The 25,760-nt window shown below is 40.6% G+C and overlaps 1 protein-coding gene across 1 annotated transcript in view; it reads right to left on the reverse strand.

Moving 5' to 3' along the window:
• Positions 1-25,760, reverse strand: part of LOC126267131 (hemicentin-2-like) — a 140,858-nt gene that overhangs the window by 114,414 nt on the left and 684 nt on the right. Inside the window, exons 3-4 of the mRNA XM_049972054.1 lie at positions 10,712-10,872; positions 1,294-1,429 (exon numbers count right to left, since the gene is read on the reverse strand). Coding sequence (XP_049828011.1) covers positions 1,294-1,429; positions 10,712-10,872 — 297 coding nt within the window. The remainder of the gene's footprint in view (positions 1-1,293; positions 1,430-10,711; positions 10,873-25,760) is intronic.

The following is a 25,760-nucleotide window of genomic DNA, read 5'->3' on the forward strand; positions in this document are numbered from 1 at the left end:
CAACTTGTTGTATCTGTCAGTCCGTGGCTGTCCCCTGGTTGGGTTTCGACGCATCAAGTATAGTTGGGCTCACCGCACCGGCCAGGGTGGCCGAGCGGTTCTAGGCGCTACAGTCTGGAACCGCAAGACCGCTCCTGTCGCAGGTTCAAATCCTGCCTTGGGCATGGATGTGTGTGATGTCCTTAGGTTAGTTAGGTTTAAGTAGTTCTAAGTTCTAGGGGACTGATGACCTCAGAAGTTAAGTTCCATAGGGCTCAAAGCCATTTGAACCATTTGGGCTCACCACCTGTCTCACCTAAGTGAACGAGTGCAGACCGACCTTCCTGAAGGCCTTCTGAGTGCCACTGGTGTGTAATAATCTGTTATCAGCTATTTTAAATTGTAGGCTTATGGTTATTGTTTGTTTCTTAAAATTTAGCAAATTAATGTTTAAATTTATCTTTGAATCTTAAACACTGCTGCCTTCCCACTTTAAAGATTATGGTAATATATTTTGGAATTTTGAAGTTTAATTGTGGCCCTCAGTCATTGGTATTGCACCTTGCGTTTGTTGGTTCTTCAAATTATTTTATTTCCATCTTAGTTGGCTATTTACCTTGTTAAGATTTCTTGTTGGAAGCTTTCAACCGTGAAAGAGTTGCTAAATTATAATAAATGACAATTAGAAGCAGAAACTGACCTCAACCCTTAGCCCTTTCCACAATCCTATTACCTGTTCTACCCAGTGGGTTTAGCGGGCGTACCAAAGTTCATTTGTTTTCTCTTGCGGTTTTGGGACATAATATTTTGATAAAATTATTAAAACAGTCTGGATCATAATCCCATTTTAATAAATTTTTGTTACTAATTTTACTTAACTGTAAAATCACTGTTACATCCCGATAACGTCATCTAATAGTATAATAATTTGCAATACTAGTGATTGAAGCGTACACGCATTACAATTGTGGTGTCCAATCTCATTTCTAGCTCATCCATTTATGTTTTATTTTTTTCTTTGTTGTACTATGAGCGGTGTTTCTTAAAAATTCTTTCTGATGTAGTCTGTTTGCCAAAAGGTATCCTTTTGATTGTAAGGCTGGTTATTATGGAAACGAGCATGTAAGAGAAGCTTTGAAAGTGAAAGATATCAGGAACACATTACGTAATACACGCCTTAGGCGGTACGGGCACCTCAATAGGGGCAAACACGGTTTCATGACGTAAACCGTATAAGCGTGCTTGATGATAGTTTCTTAATATAGAAGTAATACCAGTAACAGAGAAAAAGGAAACGGTGGATATGTGACTTACAGTGGACCAGAAGTTCCACTGATTTCTCCTGCACACCACGTGCGCCCTTGGTTTGACACTTGAGGGTTTGGCCATTGTCATCCGGTGACGGCGTCAGCAACAGTATTGATACAGTCTCGTTCCCGTCTTCAGTTACCTTCGGCAGAAAAGAGGTTTGTTGAAACAGAAACCACCAAATACAATTTGTTAGGAACTATTGAAGAAAAAAAATCTTTGTCTTACGTTCCTAAATTTGAACATTAGCAGGTTCTGCTTAAATTCAAAGAATTACAATCAAGCAAAAGTCCTTGGCCAGTTAGAGATTTTTGAATGAACATTTTTTAATTATTTATATTGTAGCCTTATGGCACGACGGGCAGCAATCACGAACTATAGTGAGATGATAATCTCTCTGTAAATGGATTACATTTTCACTTTACTGTTTAAAATAATGTTTCGTTCTGAACCCCCTAACACGCCCTGTCAAAGAATAATCCCACTTCAAGCTCTCTGGCAAAATCTCCTGAAACGGATTAAAATATCACACTGTCATTAAGGCAATAATTTGCAAAGTTGTAAAGATAACATCTGTAGGGGAGCACACAATCGTAACTAAAATTTGTATGTTTAGAAATATTTTAGTTCCTTCTGTAAATTTAGACTCATGAGCATATGGGAGTAACTGTTTACTAATTGATGTTGTTCATATTGTAGTTAGCGACGTTCGTTTGCGTGCAACATGATGGCCATCCGCAAAACTGCCTAACCGTTTCGCCAGCGCTGGCTCAACGGCTCCGTCTGTGCACAGCAACATAAATCAGCATTTCTGCCTAACGGGAGAAGGAGACACGGGAATGATGCTGACCTGAAATGTAATTGTCAAGGGTAATAATGGTTTTCTGAGTTCATTTATGGAAGAAAGGTCGATCTAAATGACAAAAAATTCATATAGCTTGGCGATTTAAGATGAGGTTATTCAAGAGCTCTTTGCTGTTTTACATAGGCCTGAATAATCGATAACTTATGCATGAGATAGAGCAGGTGAGGGTTTCGATTTGTTCGACAAAACACGTGACTGACCTAAACAAGCAAAAAAAAAAATGACTCTGAAAAAGAGAACCTGGTTAATATGTACTATAAATTTTATCGTCAGAAATTGTTTCATTCTGAAAGTAACTAGAGTATAGAATTAAATGGTAGTGGACAGCGGTGCATAGCGAGAGATAATATTAGCTTTTCAGCTGTGATTATACAGAAAAGAACTAAAGTTTAAGTACGTAGGTCAAGTAACTAATATAGATTTTGTGCTGCTAATTGGCAGTAAATGGAATTTATTGAACAACTTGGCTAAATGAAGGTATGGGTTAATAAGATACGTCCTGAAACATCAAGAAATAATTAGCTATATAGTAGGTTGAAGTTAGCGAGAGAAAAGTTTTAGAGAGGGGTCAGTATTTAACATCAGTAAAAGGAATCCCCTAAAAGTATGAAGCAGTAGAAATCAGATATATTATCCTCTTTATTATCCACTTTTAAAGCCAAGCTGTATTACTGTTGTTGTTGTTGTTACCTTCAGTCCCGAGATTGGTTTGATGCAGTTCTCCATGCTACTATATCCTGTGCAAGCTTCTTCATCTCCCAGTAGCTACGGGAACCTACATATTTCCGAATCTGCTTAGTGTATTCATCTCTTGGTCTAGTCAAGCTGTGCCACAAGTTTCTCCTCTTCACAATTCTATTCAATACCTCGTCATTGGTCATGTTATCCACCCATCAAATCATCATCAATCTTCTGTAGCACCACAATTCGAGAGCCTCTATTCTCTTCTTGTCCAAACTATTTATAGCCCATATTTCACATCCATACATGGGTACACTCAATTCAAATGCATTGAGAAAAGAACTCCTGACTTTTAAATCTATACTCGATTTTAACAATTTTCCCTTCTTCAGAAACGCTTTCCTTGCCATTGCCAGTCTACATTTTATATCCTCTCTACTTCGACCATCATAAGTTATTTTGCTCCCCAAATAGCAAAACTCATTTACTACTTTAAGTGTCTCATTCACTAATCTAATTCCTTGAGGATCACCTGATTTAATTCGACTGCATTCCATTACCCTCGTTTTGCTTTTGTTGATCGTCATCTTATATTCTCCTTTCAAGACACTGTCCATTCAGTTCAGCTGCTCTTGCAGGTTGCTGTCTCTGACAGAGTTACAGTGTCATTCGCGAACTTAAAAGTTTTTTTTTTTCTTCTCCGTGGATTTTAATTCCTACTCCGAATTTTCCTTTAATGCTTGCTCAATATACAGATTGAATAACATCGGGGATAGGCTACAACCCTACAACATCTGCTGAACTTTCACGCCCCTCAAATCTTATAACAGCATCTGGTTTCTGTACAAATTGTATTTGACCCCTGCCACCTTCAGCATTTGAAAGAAAGTATTGCAGTCGACATTCTCAAAAGCTTTCTCTTAGTCTACAAATGATAGAAACTTAGGTTTGCCCTTCCTTAACCCAGCTTCTAAAATAAGTCATAGGGTCAGTATTGCCTTACGTGTTCCAACATTACTACGGAATCCAATCTGATCTTCCTGGAAGCCAGCTTCAATCAGGTTTTCCATTCGTCTGTATAGAATTCGTGTTAGTATTATGCTGCCGTGACTTATTAAAGTAAGAGTTCTGTAATTTTCACATCTGTCAACACATACATTCTTTGGAATTGTAGCTATTATATTCTTCTTGAAGCGAGAGGGTATTTCATCTGTCTCATAGATCTTGCTCACTAGATGGTAGAGGAAAGTCAGGCGTGGCTCTCCCAAGGCTGTCAGTAGTTCTATTGGAATGTTCTCTACTCCAGGGGCCTAGCTTCGACTTAGATCTTCGTGTGCTCTGTCAAACACCTCACGCTGTATCATATCTCCCATTTCATCGTCATTGCATCCTCTTCCATTTCCACAATAAAGTCCTCATGTACATTGACCTTGTTTATACCCCCTACATACTCCTTCCACCTTTCTGCTTTCCCTCCATTTTCATACAAGTGGTTCTCTTTTCCCCAAAGGTCTCTTTAATTATCCTGTAGGTGGTACCTACCTTACCGCTAGTTAGATATGCCTCTAAATCCTTACGTTTGTTCTCTAGCCATCCCCGCTTAACCACTTTGCACTTCCTGTCGATCTCATTTTTGAGACGTTTTGTATTCATTTTTGCCTACTTCGTTTACTGCATTTTTATATTTTCTAATCTCATCAATTAAATTTAATATACATTCTGTTACCCAAGGATCCTCGTCTTTTTACCTACTTGATCCTCTGCTGCATTCACTCTTTCATCCCTCAAAGTTACCCATTTTTCTTCTACTGTCTTTCATTCCGCCATTCCTGTCAATTGTTCCTTTATGATCTCCCTGAAACACGGTACAACCTCTGGTTTAGTCAGTTTATCCAGGTCCCATCTCCTTCATTTACCACTTTTTTGGTGTTTCTTCTGTTTTAATCTACAGTTCATAACCCATAGATTGTGGTCAGATTGCACATCTACCCCTGGAAATGTCTTACAGTTTAAAACCGGTTCCTAAATCTCTCTCTTACCATTGTATAATCTATCTGAAACCCTCCAGTATCTCCAGGCCCCTTCCATGTATACAACCCTCTTTCATGATGAACTGTTATTAAATTTTTAGTTTATAACTGTTACCGTCATTTCCTCCCTCTTCTGTTATTATTTCATAGATGAGGCATACAAATTTGTAATCTGTTAAAATAAATGAAGCATTGTACTTCATTGGTGTGTAACTTCGTAAAAATGTACACGCGTACCTTAAGGCAGGTCATATCGTAACATGTAGATTATTGTCTCAGCAATGCCATGTGTTTGTTGCTCACTACTGTCGGCATCGTTATGAAAATAGCAGTGGTTGTTTTTCCCATTTTCTGTAATAAAGCAATATTTTAAACCAATGGAAGTTTCGGGAATAAAAGTTATTCCTTTTTAAAAAAAAGATTTATTTAGAAACGAAAAATTTTATCACTGCCGCTATGGTTAACGAATATATCAGTTTTTTTTAGTTATTAGTAAAGAATGAAACCACATGTTACAATCACGACCAAAATATACCGAAAAGTACTCAGCGCTAACATACTCGTATCGTTCATAAGTGATCGGTTTTTCCCATGCATAGTGCAATCGCATACATATTGTAATGGTCTCGTTAAGTATGTTGTCAATTCCTAGGTAAAGCTTTAATTCAAAGTAAAAGTGAGGAAAAATAACAGTCCCAAATTGTCTTTGAGTAGTAGGAGACGTCCAGGATATGGGGAAAATTTTTTTATTGCATTCTTGGTTGAAAATCGCAGATCATTTCTGATTGGTATAAAGTTAAAGTTAGGTACAAGCATAGCACTTCGTAACGGAAGTGAAATCAGGAAAAACGTATGAACCTTTTAGACTCTTACAAACCCTCAAGAAGTAAGAAAGGATCAGACTGTGGTACCGAAACATATTATTTACCAATAGGACTTCCATGAACCAAGTGAGATTAGTAAACACGACATAGCAAATGCCGCTATTATTGTAGGATCAGTGAAAGATCGGGCTGTAGCTTGTAGCAGTTACCGGTTATGTCGAAGATGGAGCGAGGGAAGTGAAGGGAGTCTGAGAATAGATGAAGTATCGATGACAGAGCTCATAGATAATATAGCACTCACGGGTAAATGTGAAGAAACCCCTTGACTGTTCAATCGATAGGGGTGCCTGTTTAGTAAAGAGGTCAGCTTCAGGTAAATGTGATTGTGCTTAAGAGCGTCAGAAGGTGAAACACGGACACGCTTCGAAAGTTTTGTTGAAAACATTGTAGCTGTACTGGTTGAATTTAATGATGGATGAAAAACGTAAAAAAGAAAAAAATTTGCCAAGTAATAAACTAATCGGTATCAGATTCATGGAATTGAGAAAGACCATCCTGAGTCGAGTACCAAACGTCTACAGCTCTGGATGGTATGGCAGCGAAATAAGGTTGTTAAACTGAAAACAGAGATTGTAGGAGCATTAAAATGTGGCCCAACAGACGTAAGTGTCATTTATTTATTGTGTTGAAGCCCTTGAAGTATCCGTTAGGACAGTCCGGCAAAATTTTGCGTTAAGGGTCTAATAGCAGCAGACGACCGATGCGAGTGCCTTTGGTAGCACCACGACATCACGTGCAGCGCCTGTCCCGGCCTCGTGACCATATCGGTTGGACCATACACGACAGGAAATCCGTGGTCTGGTCAGGTAAATCCCGATTTCAGTTGGTAAGAGCAGTTGGTAGGGTTCGAGTGTGTAGCAGACTTCCCCATGAAGCAAAAGTTCTCAAAAAAGCACTCTAGTAGCACCATAATGGTCTGGGCTGTGCTTACACGGAATGGTTCTCTGGTCCAACGGAACCGATCATTGACTGGAAATGACTATGTACGGCTATTCGAGACCAATTTCAGCCATTCGTGGAGTGGAGAGGGTGCTGAGGACAAAGGCCATGTGTCACATTTCAGTGGTGCCAGCTGGGTCTATCAGTAGACCAGGTTTTACCAGGCATGACTGGCACCGCAGTAAGTATGGGAAGTGGAGGGTGGAAAAGTTTATAGGTTACAGTGTAGTGGGTGGTGGTGGGATCACTCATGGAAAAACTCCAGTAGTAGTTGGTGTTAGACGTGCACCTTTTTTAAATTGAAGTCTGCTAATAGATATACCTGCTTAAAGGAAGTCCCTCTAACTAAGCGCTCACCTTCAGAGGACGTCATGTTTCCAAGTAGTGAAGGAATTAGCATATTTCATCAAAATATAAGAGGTATTAGAGGTGAAGTTCGAGAACTGCTTATAAACGTTGACTCTGAAATTATTGGTATATCGGAGCACCACTTAAATTATTTAAGTGGTGCTCTGATATTCAGAGGCTTCCTTTACCAGGATACATATTAGATGGCTGTTTTTTCAAGGAATTTCTTGCGGGGTGGGGTGTGGCTATCTACTAAAAAAAAAGTATTCCATTTGAGTCCACAGACGCATCATGGCACTGCACTGAACAGATATTTGAATATTGTGCAGGGGCAGTTAAATTTGGGTGAAACTAAACATTTAGTCGTTGTTGGTTGTAGGTCCCCTAAGTTTGACTTCATAGCATATCTGCTCAAGCTAGAGAGGGTTCTTGACTCACTTTGTAGGAAGTATCAGAAATTAGTTATACATGGTTAATTCAATATAAATTTTGTATGTGATGGAGCAAAAAAAGGGATGTTGGTAGACGATTTAAATTCATATGATCTGATGCAGACAGTGTTCTTTCCAGCTAAGGTGCATGGGAACCGTAGCACAGCCACATACAATATTTTTATTCATTCTTCATTGCTAGATGGGCATTCTGTTAGTAAAAGGGTAATTGGCCTTTCAGTACAGGCTACACAAATTTTAACACTAAAATGCTTTTGTTCTCAAACAAATGTCACATATAATTACAAAGTATGTGGGAAAGTTAATCCAACAGTAATATAGACTTTTCTAACCTTGTAAAGGAAGAAGAGTGGCAGGATGTTTATATTGTCGATAACATAGATGATAAATATAATGCTTTCATTAACACGTTTCTCATGCTCTTTGGGAGTTGCTTTGCATTAGAACGTTCAAAACGGGATACTAGCATTAGTAGGCAGTCTGGGTGGCTGACTAGTAGGATATCTTGTAGAACAAAGTGGGAATTATATGAAAATGTTAGTAGTCACAATCAAGCTACAGCAGCCTATTACAAACCGCACTGTAAGGTGCTTAAAAATGATATTAAGAAGGCAAAGAGTATGTGGTATGCAAATAGAATAGCTAATTCACAGGATAAAATTCAACCTATTTGGCCAATTGTGAAGGATGTGTCTGTTCAGCAGCACAAAGTCGACGATTTAAAGTAAGTTCACAATACAAATATTTCTGTTACTAATAAAGCAGAGATATGTACAGTATTTAACAATTATTTTCTAAGCATTGCTGGTGAATTAAATAAAAATTTAGTTTCTATAGTGAATCATACGACTTTCTTGGCAAATGCCTTTCCAAGACTGATGTCTGAAATACTCCTCTGTGATACAGACAAGGTGGAGATTGGGACAATAATTAGATCACTGAAGACTAAGGACTCTCATGAATGTGACGGAGTGCTTAGCTTAATATTAAAGTACTGTGCTGCACATGTTAGTCCTGTATTTAGCCATATTTGTAATTTTTACTTTAGGAATGGTCAGTTTCCTGAACGATTAAACTACTCAGTAGTAAGACCGCTTTATGAAATGGGAAAAAGGATAATGTATACAATTTTAGACCTGTTTCTATTCCATCAGTGTTTGCTAAAGTTATTGAAAAGAATGTGTATATAAGGTTCATTGATCATGTTGTATCACACAATTTGCTGTCAAATGTACAGTTCGGCTTTAGAAGTTGTTTATCGACTGAAAATGCTATATTCTGTTTCCTCTGAAAGGTACTGGATGGGTTAAACAAAAGGTTTCAAACTCAAGGCATATATTTTGATTTAAATAAGGCTCTTGATTGTGTTGATCACAAAATATTGCTCCAGAAGTAGGACCATTACGAAATATGGGGAGAAGCTCACAAGGTCATTATTCATAACGTTGAGAATCGCTGTGATATGGGGTCTGAGTGGGGTACAGTCAAGTGGGAAGTGCCCCAGGGATCAGTGTTAGGGTTACTCTGGTTCCTTATTTATATAAATGATATGCCCTCTAGTATTACAGGTAACTCTCACGATTGCTGATGACACTAGCTTGGTAGAAAAGGATGTTGTGTGCAACAATGGCATGGTTGCAAATAGTGTAGTTCATTACCCAAGATAATGGCTTGTAGAAAATAAACTAACGCTAAATCACAGCAAGACTCAGTTTTTACATTTTCCGACTCACAATTCAACAAAACCTGACGTTTCAATTTCACAGAATGGGCATGTTATTAGTGAAACTGAACAGTTCAAATTTCTAGGTGCTCAGATAGATAGTAAACTGTCATGAAAAGCCCACGTGCAGGATCTTGTTCAAAGACGTAGGGCTGCCATTTTTACTATTCGAATGGTATCTGAAGTGAGTGACAGGATAATTTTTCTACTTTGCTTATTTTCATTCGCTTATGTCGTATGATACTACATTTTAAAGTAGCTCTTCCCATTCTAAAAGGATATTTTTGATTCAGAAATTGGCGGTTCGGGCAATAAGTGGTGTAAGTTCACGAACCTATTGTCGATCCCTGTCCACGAGTCTGAGTATTTTGACATTTGCCTCCCAATATATATATTCCTTACTGTCAGTTGTTGTTAAAAATATTAGCCTATTCCCAAGAATAAGCAGCTTTCAACCAGTTAATACACGGCAGAAATCAAACCTGCTTAACTCTGGTGCAGAAAGGTGTGCAGTATACTGCTGCATCCATTTTCAATAAGCTACCGCTCGAATTCAAATCTTAGCAGTAATCGACGCCCTTTAAAATCAAAACTGAAGAGTTTACTCATGGGTCACTCATATTCCGTCGAAGAGGTTGCTTGAAAAATTAAGCTCATTCTCGTTGCATTGTTGATTGCTTTTATTTATGGATTGACATTTTTCGGGTTCATAAACATTTAATTTTTATCTGTTATTACATTTAAGTTGTAATTACGTGTACTGACATGTTCCATGGCCTTGCTTTTCAATTTGATCCTATGGAACGTGACGTGTAAATAAATAAAAAAACTACGAAGGAGTTGATATGGATGACAGAAGACCATGTCAACGGGAAAAATTGCTCGTGATAGGTTTGAGGAACGATCTTGCCAGTCCGGACGAGTGATTCAGCCACTCAGACGACCCAACATGAATCCAATAGATCATATATACGACATAATCTAAAGTTCAGTTCGTGCACAATATTAGATGACTGTAGAGGCAGTGTAGTTCATTATTCCTACAGTGGATTTTCAAGGACTTGTTAAGTGCGGGAAAAAGTAAGTCCGACACGATATTAAGAAATATCCCATCACTTTCGTCACGTCAGTGTATATGTCAATGAAAAATCCATTTACTGGCTGAGGACTGACACCCGAAGTTTTAGTCTTGTTGTATGGCGCCCAATAAACCAACAAGGCAATCTTTGATTTCTGAGTTGGTAGAAATTGGAACGGGCACTGGATCTCGCATACCAACAGGATGACATTGTCGCTTGTAGTGGAAGAAATTAGTGTATGATAATAGACTGTAACTAGCTCCTGCTCCAAAATGTTACTTGTGTTAGATGTGACTTCTCAGCTCTGGTGTATCCCGCATGTTTACATCTTTCTGGTCATACGACTTGACAACATACGGCATAGAAGGTGCGACAGTTATTGTGTGCGAGTTGCATTCCTATGGAAAACAAAGCAGCACGTACCAGTGTGCGCTCTATACTGTTGTGCAGCTTCCGATCACCGAGCCACCAGAAGATGTTTGGCGCTGCCTCCCGGTCCACCGTGCGGCACGTAATCTCGTAGCCGAGGCCTGCGGTCAGTGGCTGCTCGATGTTAATCAGGATGCTGGCTGGCGGCGACCCGTCTGCAACACCGCGCAAGATTGACCTTGACAGGCAATATTCCACTTGGAATACCCTACTCGTTATTATGTTGTTATGTAAAGTTCTCGGAATGACTCTCACATGGAGCGGTGATTCCCTCGTATCATAAGCAGTGTTGGGGTATCGAGAGGGACGCGACTTCGCTTTATTCACGACAGTTAATTTATCTTACTTACATCACAAATATTTATTCATGGATATCATTTTTACCGAACTATCAGTTTAATAAAACACAGCTGCAAAACACTCACGCGAATTCTTCTGGAAAAACTGGTAGAAGCCGACCTCGGGGAATATCAGTTTGGATTCCGTAGAAATGTTGGAACACGTGAGGCAATACTGACCTAACGACTTATCGTAGAAGGAAGGTTAAGGAAAAGCAAACCTACGTTTGTTCCATTTGAAGACTTAGAGAAAGCTTTTGACAATGTCGACTGGAATACTCTCTTTCAACCTCTAAAGGTGGCAGGGGTAAAATACAGGGAGCGAAAGGCTGTTTACAATTTGTACAGAAACCAGGTGGCAGTTATAAGAGACGAGGGCCATTAAAGCGAAGCAGTGGTTGGGAAAAGAATGGGGCAAGGTTGTAGCCTCTCGCCAATGTTATTCAGTCTGTATGTTGAGCACACAGTAAGGGAAACAAAAGAAAAATTCAGAGTAGGTATTAATGTCCATGAAGAAGAAATAAAAACTTTGAGGTTCGCCGAGGACATTGTAATTCTGTCAGAGACAGCAAAGGAATTGGAAGAACAGTTGAACGGAATGGACAGTGTCTTGAAAGGAGCATATAAGATGAACATCAACAAAAGCAAAACGAGTATAATGGAATGTAGTCGAATTCAGTCGGGTGATACTGAGGAAATTTGATTAGGAGTAGCGTCACTTAAAGGAGTAAAGGAGTTTTGCTAATTGTGTAGCGTAACAGCTGATGATGGTCGAAGTAGAGAAGATACAAAATGTAGAATGGCAATGGAAAGGAAAGCGTTTCTGAAGAAGATTATTTTGTTAACATCGAATATAGATTTAAGTGTCAGGAAGTCGTTTCTGAAAGTATTTATATGGATTGTAGCCATGTATGGAAGTCAAACATGGACGATAAATAGTTTTGACAGATGTGGTGATACAGAAGAATGCTGAAGATTAGATGGGTAGATCACATAACTAATGAGGAGGTATTGAATAGAATTTGGGAGAAGAGGAGTTTGTGGCAGAACTTGACAAGAAGAAAGGAGCGGTTGGTAGGACATGTTATGAGGCATCAAGGAACACCAACTTCGTGCTGGAGGGCAGCGTGGAGGGTAAAAATCGTAGAATGAGGCCAAGAAATGAATACATTAAGCATATTCAGAAGGATGTAGGTTGCAGTAACTACTGGGAGATAAAGAAGCTTGCACAGGATGGAGTAGCATGGAGAGCTGCATCAGACCAGTCTCAGGACTGAAGACCACAACAACATCAACAACAACATTTTTATATATATAAGAAAGCGAAACATAATTTTAGTCAGAAAATAACTCGAAATAAATCGCAAAATTAAAAAAAATGTTTATGAAACCTTTTATAACAGTGTTGTGAAATGAAACATAAAAATCTACCCTGCTATAAAAATTTATGTTGCTGTAATAGGAACATAGTGTGTGAAAAATGGACGGTATACAATGAACGTCAAATACGCACTGGTACACAGTTTTTCGCCATTGTACAATATTCAACCAAGTTCTCCTCTCCATACCATTCGCACATGTGTGAATGACAAGTTTGACAAACTGGACGATTGCAGCAGGTACAGTATTGGTTTGTCTTTCTCTTGCTGGCACGACGACACAGAGCAGTTTCGTCTTCACTAATGTAAAAAGACTCACTTTCATTGTTTGCATCGGCACCTTCATCTTCGTCCAACATTTTCATCGCAAATTCGAAAAACTTGTATCAAGCGCTGACATGCGTGAATCAGAGTCCGCAGTGAGAGCAAAACTGACCATTAATGAATATGATACAGGACAATTAAAATTATTTGTAGTGGAGCACTAAATGTTGACCATAATAGATGCAGAAACGCTTACGGGGTCTTGAGGTCAATAATGGCAACATCCAGATTTCATAGCTTTGTCCTGAGAAGCCGGAAGAGTCGACAAAGTTTCCTGTTTATCTTTTGGTCGGTTCTCAACTGCCGACACGTTATGTGGAAGCATCAATAACAGAATGACCAAAATAGTAAGAAGTATAGGTACCACCTGCAACTATATGCAACTTAATGTAGGCAAAAGGGTAAATACATGGTCTACATTAAGATGTATGTAGTTGCAGATGACAAACTGTAAAGAAAACAGACACTATAGAAACGTAATACAGTAGGAAAACCACACGATGTGGCGACAAGGTGTGATAAGATAATTTTATGTGCTCTTAAAAAATATGTTATTACGATTATCAAACTAATATTTACATGCATATAAACAGTAAAGAACATTCCTTGTGTTAACAGCCATAAAATAAAATAAAAAAACACTCACGATACTGCAACTGCCGTGAAACATGTCTGGGACAAAAAACAAAATTATCTTTTGCTAAATGGGGATCCCACCCAAAAACATATGTTATTGCTATAGCAAACACAGGCAAAAGAGCTTCAACCTCAAGATGGTTAGTGCTTTACAATTTCGATTAACTTTCCAAAATTTAAGGGAACAGAATTTGTCGTTTTCACGTCCATCATATTACATACAAGGCTTCGAGAGTGAATGAGGCATGTTCAGTTTCATCCGAGTGATTTCTCCTGGCTCATGCTGGTAGTTCTGTCTCGCTATGAGTTATTACAACATTCCACTGTAGAATATGCTCTAGGCTCAAGAAAACTACAAAAGGGGAAATTTGTGCTCTCTTACAGATATGATCTTTTACAGATACTTGCGTCGATTCCCTGCGCGAAGAATTCTCGATAAATAAGAACTAGAGGATATATTGAACTAGAAAGTATATTAGTTCCATATCCGGAGAGATAGAATATAGAACATAAATACCATCTGCTCTCAGCAAAGGAAGACTCTCAGATTCAGAGCTTGTAGGAAAATGTTAATTTCAAATTAAACATATGTTATTAACAACTATAATTTGCTCTTCGAAAAAAAAGAGAATATGAAAACGACGCACCGCGAAGGAATTATTCAAATGGAACGCAATCGGTCGATGTCACGTAGTTGTACAGACACACAAATGATTATAATTTCAGAAAACTTGAATGATTTCTTCAAGATAAAGAACTTCGCAAATTGAGCAAGTCAATAGCATATTGGTCCACCTCTGGTCCTTATGCAAGCACTTATTTGGCTTGGCATTTATCGTTAGATCTGTTGGATGTCATTCTGAGGGACAACGCACCAAAATATCTCCAATTGGCGCAACAGACCGTCAAAATCCCGAAATGGTTTGAAGGCTCAGCCCATAATGCTCCAAACGTTCTCAGTTGGGAAGAAATTCGGCGACTTTACTGTCCTAAGCAGGATTTACCAAGTAGGAAGACAAGCAGATGAAACTAACGTCTTGTGGGGACAGACATTATCTTTATGGAATGTAAGCCCTGGATGGTATGCCACATAGCTCACAATATCGTTGATGTACCACTGTGTTACAGCGGATGATAACCAACGGGATCCTGATGTGAAAAGAAATGGCGACCCTTTCCATTACCCCTGGCTGTCAGGCCACATGGCAAGCAATATCCAGTTTGGCATACTGCCGTTGTCTGGGGCGGCTCCAGACTCGTCGTCGCTCATCTTCGGGCTCACCTAGAGGCGGGACTGATCAGTGAAGACAAATTCACTACAGCCAATGAGATTGTACACCAAAGACGTATCTGGATACCAACCTGACTGTCTCTGAGCATGTGGCCCGACGCCTAGGAATGATGGTTTGGGGTGCCATTTGTTTTATAGCCACTTTGTCAACGGCGGCACCCTCACAGAACAGTGGTACGTCCACGACAGTTTACGCTCCATGGAGAGCCATCCAAGACTTACACTTCAGTAAGATGATGATCGGCCTTACATTACGACAGTTTCTACTGCTTGTCATCGTGCATGCCCAGCCCTAACTTGGCAAGCAAGGTCCCCCGACACCTCTCGAAATTAGACCTTTTGAGCATTACGGACAGGACCCTCCGAACTAACTCGAGATTTCTATGATATAACGCACCAGTTGTACAGAAGTTGACACGATATCTCTCAGGACCAAATCCAAAAATTCTGAGAGATAGTTCCAAGCCGGATATCAGCTTGCATAAGGGCCATATGTGGAAGAACGCTTTATTGCCATGCTCAGTTTGTGAAGCTACGTTTCCTGTATAAATGATCTAATTTCACTGAAATAAAATTTTTTAGGTGTACATGAACATCAAATATACCGATTGCCGTCCCAGTAGGGTAGTTCTTTTGTTGTGCGTCGTTTTTGTTTGTCTTACTCTGTATATTCAATAGATATTTACTTCTTGGCTTAACGTACATTACAGATCACTCTTGAACGTACCATAACATATAGTTGTTGAAAACTATAAAAAGATGGTAAACCTTATGGTTAATGGGATGTGTTCGATTTTTAATTCATATTAGTTATTTCGTGTAAACGATGCCAAGAGAAAACGATTCAGTGGAGATAGTGCTCAAATTTGATTTAACTGCTGCCTCTTTAAAACAAATGTGACACGTGTATTTAATTTACGGCTTAAATATTTTTGATTCAAACAAAGAAGGAAACATTTGAGCCAAGTGCATATACCTGTTTTTATATTCATTTGATACCACATGTCTTGTCTTTCTAGGATCGCCATAGGTTGAAATAAGTAGTAAGAGAGAACCTTCTCTGTCCCACTGAAGATATTTCAACCGAGTCCCTATAGAAACGCGCAATTGTTTAACTTGACCCTCTCTACAAACGGCCATTATTATGAGAACCGTCTCTGATACGTATTCCTTTCTGGTGGAATGCGGATGGTTCTGTAGGTATCTGTAGGCAAATTGAGTTTTAAAGCTTTATGAGCGTTATCATAAAATCATGTTATGTCATCGGTTGTGAAATGAGTGATTTTTAGAATTTTACCCAGAATGCGTAACGGGACTATTTTATCCTATTGTCAAGTTATATAAAGATGTTCATAGCAACTTGGTAATAGAACAAAGCAGTCCCGAAACTTGTTGTAGAAAAAAGTCACACAGTTCACAACTTGTGGCGTTTCACGATCAGTATCTCTTGCTAAGGTAATTTCTAAGTAAAAGAAAGAGAAACACCTCTGTAGCCAGATCTCTCCCTTATTAACTTCAGGTAATATTCCAAAATTACGTATACAGAAGTTAAGAAAGTATCTCGAATACTCTCCCGAAAATATAATAGGTGCCAAGATAAAAGTGTGCTACTTCCACTGCAGTTATGGGCTGTTACACTGTGTTAAAATTCTACATCTACATCTACATATATACTCCGCAAGCCACACAACGGTGTGTGGCGGAAGGCAAAAGAACAAGCACTACGGCGACTACAACCGTTATGAAATACATGAAATGTGTTCGAAACTGCGAATAATCACAGCCATCAGCAGTGGAAGGGAATGACGACAGTGAAAATCTGTGCCGGTTTGGGACTCGAACACAGGTTTCCCGCAGCTCGTGAGAGGTCGCTTTACTATTTGGCTATGTGTCCACGAAAAATTACTAGTGATCGTCTCCTTATCCCATTTCTAAAATGTAGATCCACTTCATTTCACTACCATATATTTCAACATGATGGCCTAATACTGGCCGCGCCCATTGCATTCGACAAGCCAAACGTTCCTTCTACGTCGGCCAGATGGAGAGCACATCATGAAGTTCCTTTTTTGTTGACTGGTTACCGCTTTGGTGAAACTGCGATTCCCGAGCTGGATCTGGTGAGAGCCGACAGACCTCTGAAAATGTTAGCTCTAGATATGCTTCAGCCTGTATCTCGTTGATGGCACAAACACCCTCCCAGCCCCCCCCCCCCCCCAACCCTCCAACCCAGAAAATATCTGAATCTCATGGTGTGCATTGTACCTTGTGGTATGAATGCCTGCTGATGTGGAACAGTAGTAAAGGGAAGCCAGCCGCACCTTATTTTGTACAAGGCTTGGCCTATAACCAGGGATCTGGATGAACTCTTACTACACTGTCGCTAATGTAACGCGAAATAAACCAATTACCTTTTAAGAATGCTCACTTAGTGGATGGAGTGTGCCAAAGGTTAGCATGCAAATACCCAGCCGAAAAAGAGGACATATCACGGCAACCTTTCTAAACCTGCCCTTAAAAAGTAAGGAACTGTTAGACTAAATAGCCACAATGATGTCAAACGCTTTCGTGATTGTTGAAAGGGGCTACAGCCTCATTTACGTGGTATCTCCTTTCTATATACAAAAATTCTAGACCGTACTGTATGTTGAGTATAACATAGTATGAAATGATAAGGAAAGGTGGGCAACTGTCGTCGTAGAAAAGATGGACAGGAGCAGAAATGGTAACTGAACTTGTTAACGCTGTAGACAGATGATTTACGTAACCTATATTTGTCCACGTACATGAAGACACGTTACAAATAATGCAGAAGAAACAGAGCCCAGGTTATTCAATAGCATCTAGGATATAGCGTCCCACAGTGAAGTGGCTCCAAGCACTGTCGCCGGCCGTCCAATATTGCGGCAGCAGATGGCGCTCATAGTCCACAAAATGGTTCAAATGGCTCTGAGCACTATGGGACTTAACATCTGAGGTCATGAGTCCTCTAGACGTAGAACTACGGAAACCTAACTAACCTAAGGACATTACAGATATCCATGCCCGAGGCAGGATCCGAACTTGCGACCGTAGCAGCAGCGCGGTTCCGGACTGAAGCGCCTAGAACAGCTCGGCCAAACGTAGTCCACAGTTGCTAGAAATTTGGCACAGTGGTGCTCATCATTGGTTCTGCCGTATATCATGCGACCGCTATGGGCGTCTAACAGAAACTTGTATTTCCGTAGAACGACAGTGGGCTGGGATTAATATGTGATATCACACTGCAAGCGTGAGACTCGGTACGTTTTTGATCTACACAGTCACTTTTGGAAAAGAAAGTTTCATATCTCTGACAGCATGCGGTACCTGTTCCCATAATTGTTCAGTTTTGAGAAGATAGTGTCCAGTCGACAGGGTATTCAAGTTACAATGCGTTCATTTAATTCCCGAAACAACCACTTAACAGGAGGGGCCTTCAAGCATCTTAACCGATTTCTCTCACCGTTCATTCTTCAGAAGCTTTTAGCGCTCATAATACGTTATGTAGCTATATCTCAATCAGACCTACGTTTGAGTGATTGAAATTAATTAGATTTGGAAACTTGTGCCGCCACAACACGATGGAGAAATATTTTTGTACTGCAACAGACACCGATAGCACAAACTGTCCTACTCTCTGTACGTAAGAGTGGACTAGCACCACTGGAATGACCACATCTCACTTTCTGTCAGCCTCATACACAGAGTCATAAAGTGAACTATCCAAACAGATGCTCAGCAAACGAAACTGAAACCTTTAAAATCAGCATGTCTAGCTCTGCGACAGTCTCCTAGAGAGGTATAATCATACTGAAAACGTGACGAACTCTGCCGCTTGTACGTCTACACCTATATCTAGAGATCATCATAGGATATAGTCTGTCCCTTGCAGTAACGATAAGAGCAGTTGCTTAACAACGGAAGTGCTCACAGCGCTGCGAAGATTCCAGCGTAGAGAAAATGCCAATACTCTAGAACCTGTTCAGATAGCGACACTACTTAGACTCACCGAGAAGACAGAGAGCTAGGCAGAACTAATGTCAGTTCGAGTAAGGAAAAGCTCTGTAATCCATCATCCGCAAAGTGCGAACTGAACATAGAGTTAGGTACTGTTCATATACCGCTTCTGGGCTATAATTACGGCTCGCTACGATAACTGCTGCTCACTGCAGCTGAATAGAAAAGACGCTACAGTGGTTAAGAAATATCACCAAGCGTCAATTGTGTTGGTTCAGAGCCTGTAATTTCACTCTTGATAACGTAAACATACTGGAGATGGTCATACGTGAGATGTTGTTACACTATGCATCTCATACTGACCCTAAATACGATAATATGTGGGGAAAAAGTATAATCAGAAAGTTACACTTAAATGGATTCACTGATCATCTACGCATTTTTCTGCGGTTCCTTCTTGCTGAACATTCTTCCAATACGGGCTTAAAATACTCTCCCAGATAAATTTATTGAAATTAGAGATATCTCAGAGGATACTGCTTTATTTGCAACTGCTATCATTATTAGATCCCCGCGATGAGGTGACCTGTGAATTCCTTCTTACTTATTAACGAATTCTACATTTCCATCTAGTACCACGTCATACTCTCCCCAACTACAAAGGACACTTACGAAGGGAAGGGATGGTCAGCAGGAACAGAATTTAATTTCGCCCTTGGAAAATTTGACCTGATTGATTTTAATAACGAACACTCTCATGTGTGTCTGAGTCTCATAACTTATAAGAAATTCTCTCGGCAGCCACATGTATGTAGGTTAAAAATAACAGAGCTTGAAGTATTTGACATATGCATTGGCAGCTGAACAGCTAATGGCTGATCCAAAAACGCTCCTTGTGGTCAAACAATCATTCAGGCAACAAAATAAAGTTAACGTCTTTGACCGACCTTACACAATCGCTCATGAGCGACAAAACCGATATACAAACAAAACAGAATTTCAGGTATATAGGCGCACCTTGCATTTATAAAATGTCAGGGCTGGAATTACTCGCTCTCTTGTTGAAAACTAGGATAATTTTATACTTGACAGTGTGCTATAAACTGTTCACTCAACATTATTTTTTATAATAAACAATGTAGTATTTACAGATGAATCCAAACCAAGGACACGGTTGGCTTTGCCACCATGTTGCCTGACGTTATTTTCAGGACCCGTCTCTCCACTCAGGTTAATGTATTTCAGGCCGAAATCTGTGCGATTATGAGTGCTATGGAGACGAGACGTAAATAAGGGCTGAAATTAATGACGTGTGCCAATTTACTCAGCGCCCTGCAGAGCATTCAACGAATGAACCCAGCAAACAATCCAGAATGTCAAGGACGCCCTCGTTTAGCCATAAAGATAAGGGAAAGCTCTGATTTTCTGCTGGATCCCCGGACAGGTATTCAGTACTCCTGATACGTGGTAACTTACCCTAACGACTGGGATCCAAGCTGCTATCCGAAATGCAATTATGGAGCGATGCCTTGCAGGGTGTGATGGATAACAAACTGCGGTCATCAAGGAGAGTGTAAGATCACGTTTCCTGCAGGTTACATGAATTTTGGGAATATAGTATGACGCCATCGTCTTCTTCACTTATGAAGCCTTGCAGGTTTTTGTGTTAGCAACGTTTCGATTACAGTTAATATCAGTATAACTGTCTATATTTTATACAATGATCAAAGAGGCCAATACTGTGTGTTAGAAGATCTTCCTTTAATTGTACGTTGCCTTGAAATGAATGTAGCAAGCGTTTTATCATTTTGTGTTATGTCATATTTCTTACTAAACTATTATGCAGAAAAACATCAGAGTATACAGTTGATGTTTGTACATCCAATTAGTAGATGGTCAGCTAAAAGAAGATTTCCGAACTTGCTGATTCGTGTCTTTTCTAGTCTGGTAGTATGCCCAAAGAAACAAACTACGTCAATAAATTTCAGTTTTGTGCACATCAGATAGACACTGTGTGCTAATATCAGAATGAGCGGGACAAACCAAATGTGATCTTATCCAGCTTTAATGTCCCTGAATTTCATATACACTAACGGCAATAAAATCTGTACACCTCTTAAAGATTTCCAATCAACTCAAGATTTGTGGTTGCTACAATGATTCTTGGGTGTATGAAGTGGTTACTTGTACTGTTCAATTACACTAGTGGTTCTGAGGTGGCAGATATCGACCTCTACTGAATCTTTCATATTTACACGTGGTGTAGCCTCCAAGGCCGTCAATGCTGTAGCTGACTCCGGCATCCAGTCAATCATACAGATAGCGATAATGTCCTGATGCAGTCACTTCTCATCCCCTCATACGCCAAAGGTGCTTGATTTGACACAGAACTGGGCATCGTGATTGCCGGAAAAGTTGCTACACATCTTGCAGAGCACGCTAAATGTCATGGGCAGTGGGTGGGAGCGCAATATCCTTTTGGAATAATACACCACCTTACTGTCACAAGGACAGCAAAAGAACGGGTCGAACAATATTCCACATGGACCAAGCCATGTTAGCGTTCCCTCCAAAAACACCAATGGGGAACGATTGTTATAGCGTTTTCGTAGCTTATCGCACCAAAGATCATAAATTCTGAGGTGCGGCCAGTGTGTCTTGGGCGAATGCAGTCTACGAGACCATCACTTGCATGGAGGCATAATCTGCTTTCATCGCTGAAGACTACAGTTGATCCTCTCACGGCACCAGTTCAGCTGTGCACGTCGATGCTGTGGCGTGAGTAGAAGCTGGACCAGAGGTGTGAGTGCCCGTAGTCTCACTGGTAATAACTGATTCGCAATTGTTCGTGTTGACACGTCTGGGCACACAAGCTCGCTTATCTGTGCTGCGGTAGCTGTACGATGTGCCACTGCTGGCCTTAGAATAAGACGTTGCCTGTGGGCGTCTGTGCTGTATGGCCGTCCAGAACCTCCTCTACGGTGGTACATTGTTCTAGTAACCAGTGATATCAGCATTGTTGCACAACTTATGCACCACGTTCAGCTTGAGCGGCACGTCTCCTAAAGGACTGACCCGCCACTCGGAAGGCTACAATTTCAGCCCTTTCAATCTGGCGCATATGACTGTAGGAAGCACTTAAGTGCCCCCTTGGCATAGCTGCCTCCTTGCTTCGCGCGTTTGCACCATACTGTGAGCATTCTCTATTAAGGGATAGATGGAAAATGGAAATCGGCGTTTGGTGCCATTGGCCTAGAGGCCCCTTGCGGGGCAGGTCTGGCCGCCTTGCTGCCGGTCTTATTTCACTACTGGCAATTAAAATTGCTACACCAAGAAGAAATGTAGATGATAAACAGGTATTCATTGGGAAAATATATAGCATACTAAACTGACATATTATTATATTTTTTACGCAATTTGAGTGCATAGATCCTGAGAAATCACAACCCAGAACAACAACCTCTGGTCGTAATAACGGCCTTGATACGCCTGGGCATTGAGTCAAACAGAGCTTGGATGACGTGTACAGGTACAGCTGCGCACGAAGCTTCAACACGATACCACAGTTCATCAAGAGTAGTGACTGGCGTATTGTGTCGAACTAGTTGCTCGAGCACCATTGACCAGACGTTTCCAGTTGGTGAGAGATCTGGAGAATGTGCTGGCCAGGGCACAGTCGACTGTTTTCTGTATCCAGAAAGGCCCGTACAGTTACTTCAACATGCGGTCATGCATTATCCTGCTTAAATGTAGGGTTTCGCAGGGATCGAATGAAGGGTAGAGCCACGGATCGTAACACATATGAAATGTAACGTCTACTGTTCAAATTGCCGTCAGTGCGAACAAGAGATGACGGAGACGTGTAACCAATGGCACCGCATACCATCACGCCGTGTGATACGCCAGTATGGCGATGAAGAGTACACGCTTCCAATGTGGGTTCGCCGCGATGTCGCCAAACACGGATGAGACCATCATGATGCTGTAAACAGAACCTGGATTCATCCAAAAAAAATTAGTTTTGCCATTCGTTCATCCAGGTCGACGTTGAGTACACCATCGCAGGTGCTCCTGTCTGTGATGCAGCGTGAAGGGTAACCTCAGCCATGGTCTCCGAGCTGTTGCAAACGTCGTCGAACTGTTCGTGCAGATGGTTGTTGTCTTACAAACGTCCACATCTGTTAGCGATCGAGACGTGGCTGCACGATCCGTTACAGCCATGAGGATAAGATGCATTTCATCCAAAAAGCTAGTGATACAAGGCCGTTGGGATTCAGCACGGCGTTCCGTATTACCCTCGTGAATCCACCGATTCCGTATTCTGCTAACAGGCATTGGATCTCGACCAAAACGAGCAGCAATGTCGCGATACGATAAACCGCAGTAGTGATAGGCTACAATCCGACCTTTATTAAATTCGGAAACGTGATAGTACGCATTCCCCTTCCTTACACGAGGCATCACAACGACGTTTCACCAGGCAACGCCGGTCAACTGCTGTTTGTATTAGAGAAATCGGTTGGAAACTGTCCTCATGTCAGCACGTTGTAGGTGTCGGCACCGGCGCCAACCTTGTGTGAATGCTCTGAAAAGCTAATCATTTGCATATCACAGCATCTTCCTCCTGTCGGTTAAATTTCGCGTCTGTAGTACGTCATCTTCGTGGTGTAGCTATTTTATTGGCCAGCAGTATACATTCGACGCCTCACTGGGCGACCTGCGCGCTGGATGGGGATGAAATGATGATGAAGACAACACAACACTCAGTTTATGAGCGAAGAAAATGGCCGACCCAGCCGGGAATCGAACGCGGGCAATCCGTCATGCTGACCACTCAGCTATTGGAGCGTACGCGGATAGATGGCGCTTTGGTAGCTAAACAAGTATGCTATTGGTGGACGATGTTGAAATATCATGAGAGCAGCTACTATCCTGTGGTGGCATATGGCGTCATCTGGTCAAATTCCACGTCCTCTCTCCAGTTGTGCAATTTTTTTCCGGAAGTATATGTTAGCCAGATGTATGAAAAACTAGCGAGGGCTGTGATAACTTGATGTTGAGCGCATTAACAAAAGAAACAATCATTCCAGCACCTGATTAATACTGACATTTTACGATCGAGGTGAGAGTCGGTTTTAACTAGTGGTTTAGTGGACAAGTGACTGAACCGAATGATGTGGATGTTCATACGCCATAGTTCAGGAATTTTGTCAGTCGCCTACGGCGAAATACTGCAACAGCAGTTCGTTAACAGTATTCCGATAAGAATGTCTATCTCTGCTGTCAAGAAAATAATATTAAATGAATAAGCTCATAAAATCTGGTGACCTTTAGGAGTTAGATAATGCTGACAACGAAAGCTAATTATCAATCGCCTCAATTCTAGATACACTACGTGTCGAAATGTATACATCCGGGACACAGGAGTCGGGAAGGGCGTAATTCGCCATACACATCTAACGATGACTTTATTATGATTATAAGAGTGGACTTCACATAATTTCTAATAGAAAAACAATGTCAGGAAAACATCCCTTCTGAGGGTAAGAAATTCACTTCCTTTCTTCGTTAGCAAATCATTATACTACGTAATACATACAAGCATTAAGCTCTTTGTCTGCATGACGGCACGAGATAGCCTACAGAAAACTGCTGATGCCTTAACAGCTTCTTCCCCCATTTTAGATAAAGGAAAATATTAAAATTTGATTGTGTGATTTCAGCGGAAAATTTCTTTTGACTCAACGCGAAAAATGCTGTCGTGAACCGTATTAGGCCTGCCGCGGTACCTCAGAGTAGTACCGAAACTACTTCCTTCATTATAGTTCCTACGAAGAACGATTGGGTTCTAATTACTAGGAACTCTTCAGCTCGAAGACTCTACCTGTTGCGACAGTACGTAACAATATATTTGTTTGCTGGACGACTTTGAGAAACGATATCGACAAGTTTGTGGAGCTCATTAAACACAGCATACATATGTAAGTTCACGGAGCAGTATCAGTTTATCATTTGAACATTCTAATCTACTATTAACTTTTACTTTTGAAATTGTACTTTGTTTCAGTTATAAGTTCCAACACAAAGGGAGCATTATTAACTGCGCTGCAGTCACGGAATGTCTTAAGTGGTATCTTTTGTCTCAAGAGGTAGCTTCAGAAAAAGTTGCACAAGAGGTCAAGCTTCTATGGGGTTAATATCGTCAACGATTACCTTTCAAAGAAATTGACTACCGGCCAATATTAACAGCGTTTGGGGAAGACACTATTGAACCGCTCATCCATAGATGCACCTGTGTGTTCGCTTTGATTTCCATCTTCCCTCGAAACTCAGAAAACAAAACGACTCAAGCCTAGTTCTAACGGTGCATCAACGCATTTTTCCCAACTAGATAATAGGCAATTTATGTGGCAAAACTAACAAATGTAATTCCTTTTTCGGGGTTCCTGTTATCGCTTTTAACGGAAGACCTGAACATGTGCCTTCTACTCTTTAGAATTTTCGACTTTCTTCAACGTTCGTTTGATTTCAGTTTGTTGTCGTCAGATGCTACATTCGGAATACTATGTCCTCTGCGCCGGCGGGAGTGGCCGAGCGGTTCTAGCCGCTACAGTCCGCAACCGCGCTGCTGCACGGTCACAGGTTCGAATACTGCCTCGGGCATGGATGTGTGTGATGTCCTTAGGTTATTTAGGTTTAAGTAGTTCTACGTTCTAGGGCACTGATGACCTCAGAAGTCAAGTCCCATAGTGCTCAGAGCATCTGAACCATTTTTTATATCCTCTGCTAATACGCCTCTACCGATCAAGTTTTTATACACGCGTTGGCTGATTACCTGAAGCACATATTATTACAGGTATCCGATGGGTTAAATAACGATGGAAGGCCATAACTGAGGACAATCACATCTCATTTGGAATTCAAGGTAATGCGGTAAATTAAACACCAGCTCTGATCCAGAAACTCAAATGGCACTACAGTAAACTTATAATACTCAATTGGAATGAAATGAATCTACTCTTATTGTTATGAAAATTCGATGGAAAAACTCATGTTTTCTCTTGGTCTCTCGATATTATGAGCATATCAAGTAAAAA

Source organism: Schistocerca gregaria, chromosome 4 (genome assembly GCF_023897955.1).
Source record: "Schistocerca gregaria isolate iqSchGreg1 chromosome 4, iqSchGreg1.2, whole genome shotgun sequence".
Classification (NCBI taxonomy): domain Eukaryota; kingdom Metazoa; phylum Arthropoda; class Insecta; order Orthoptera; family Acrididae; genus Schistocerca; species Schistocerca gregaria.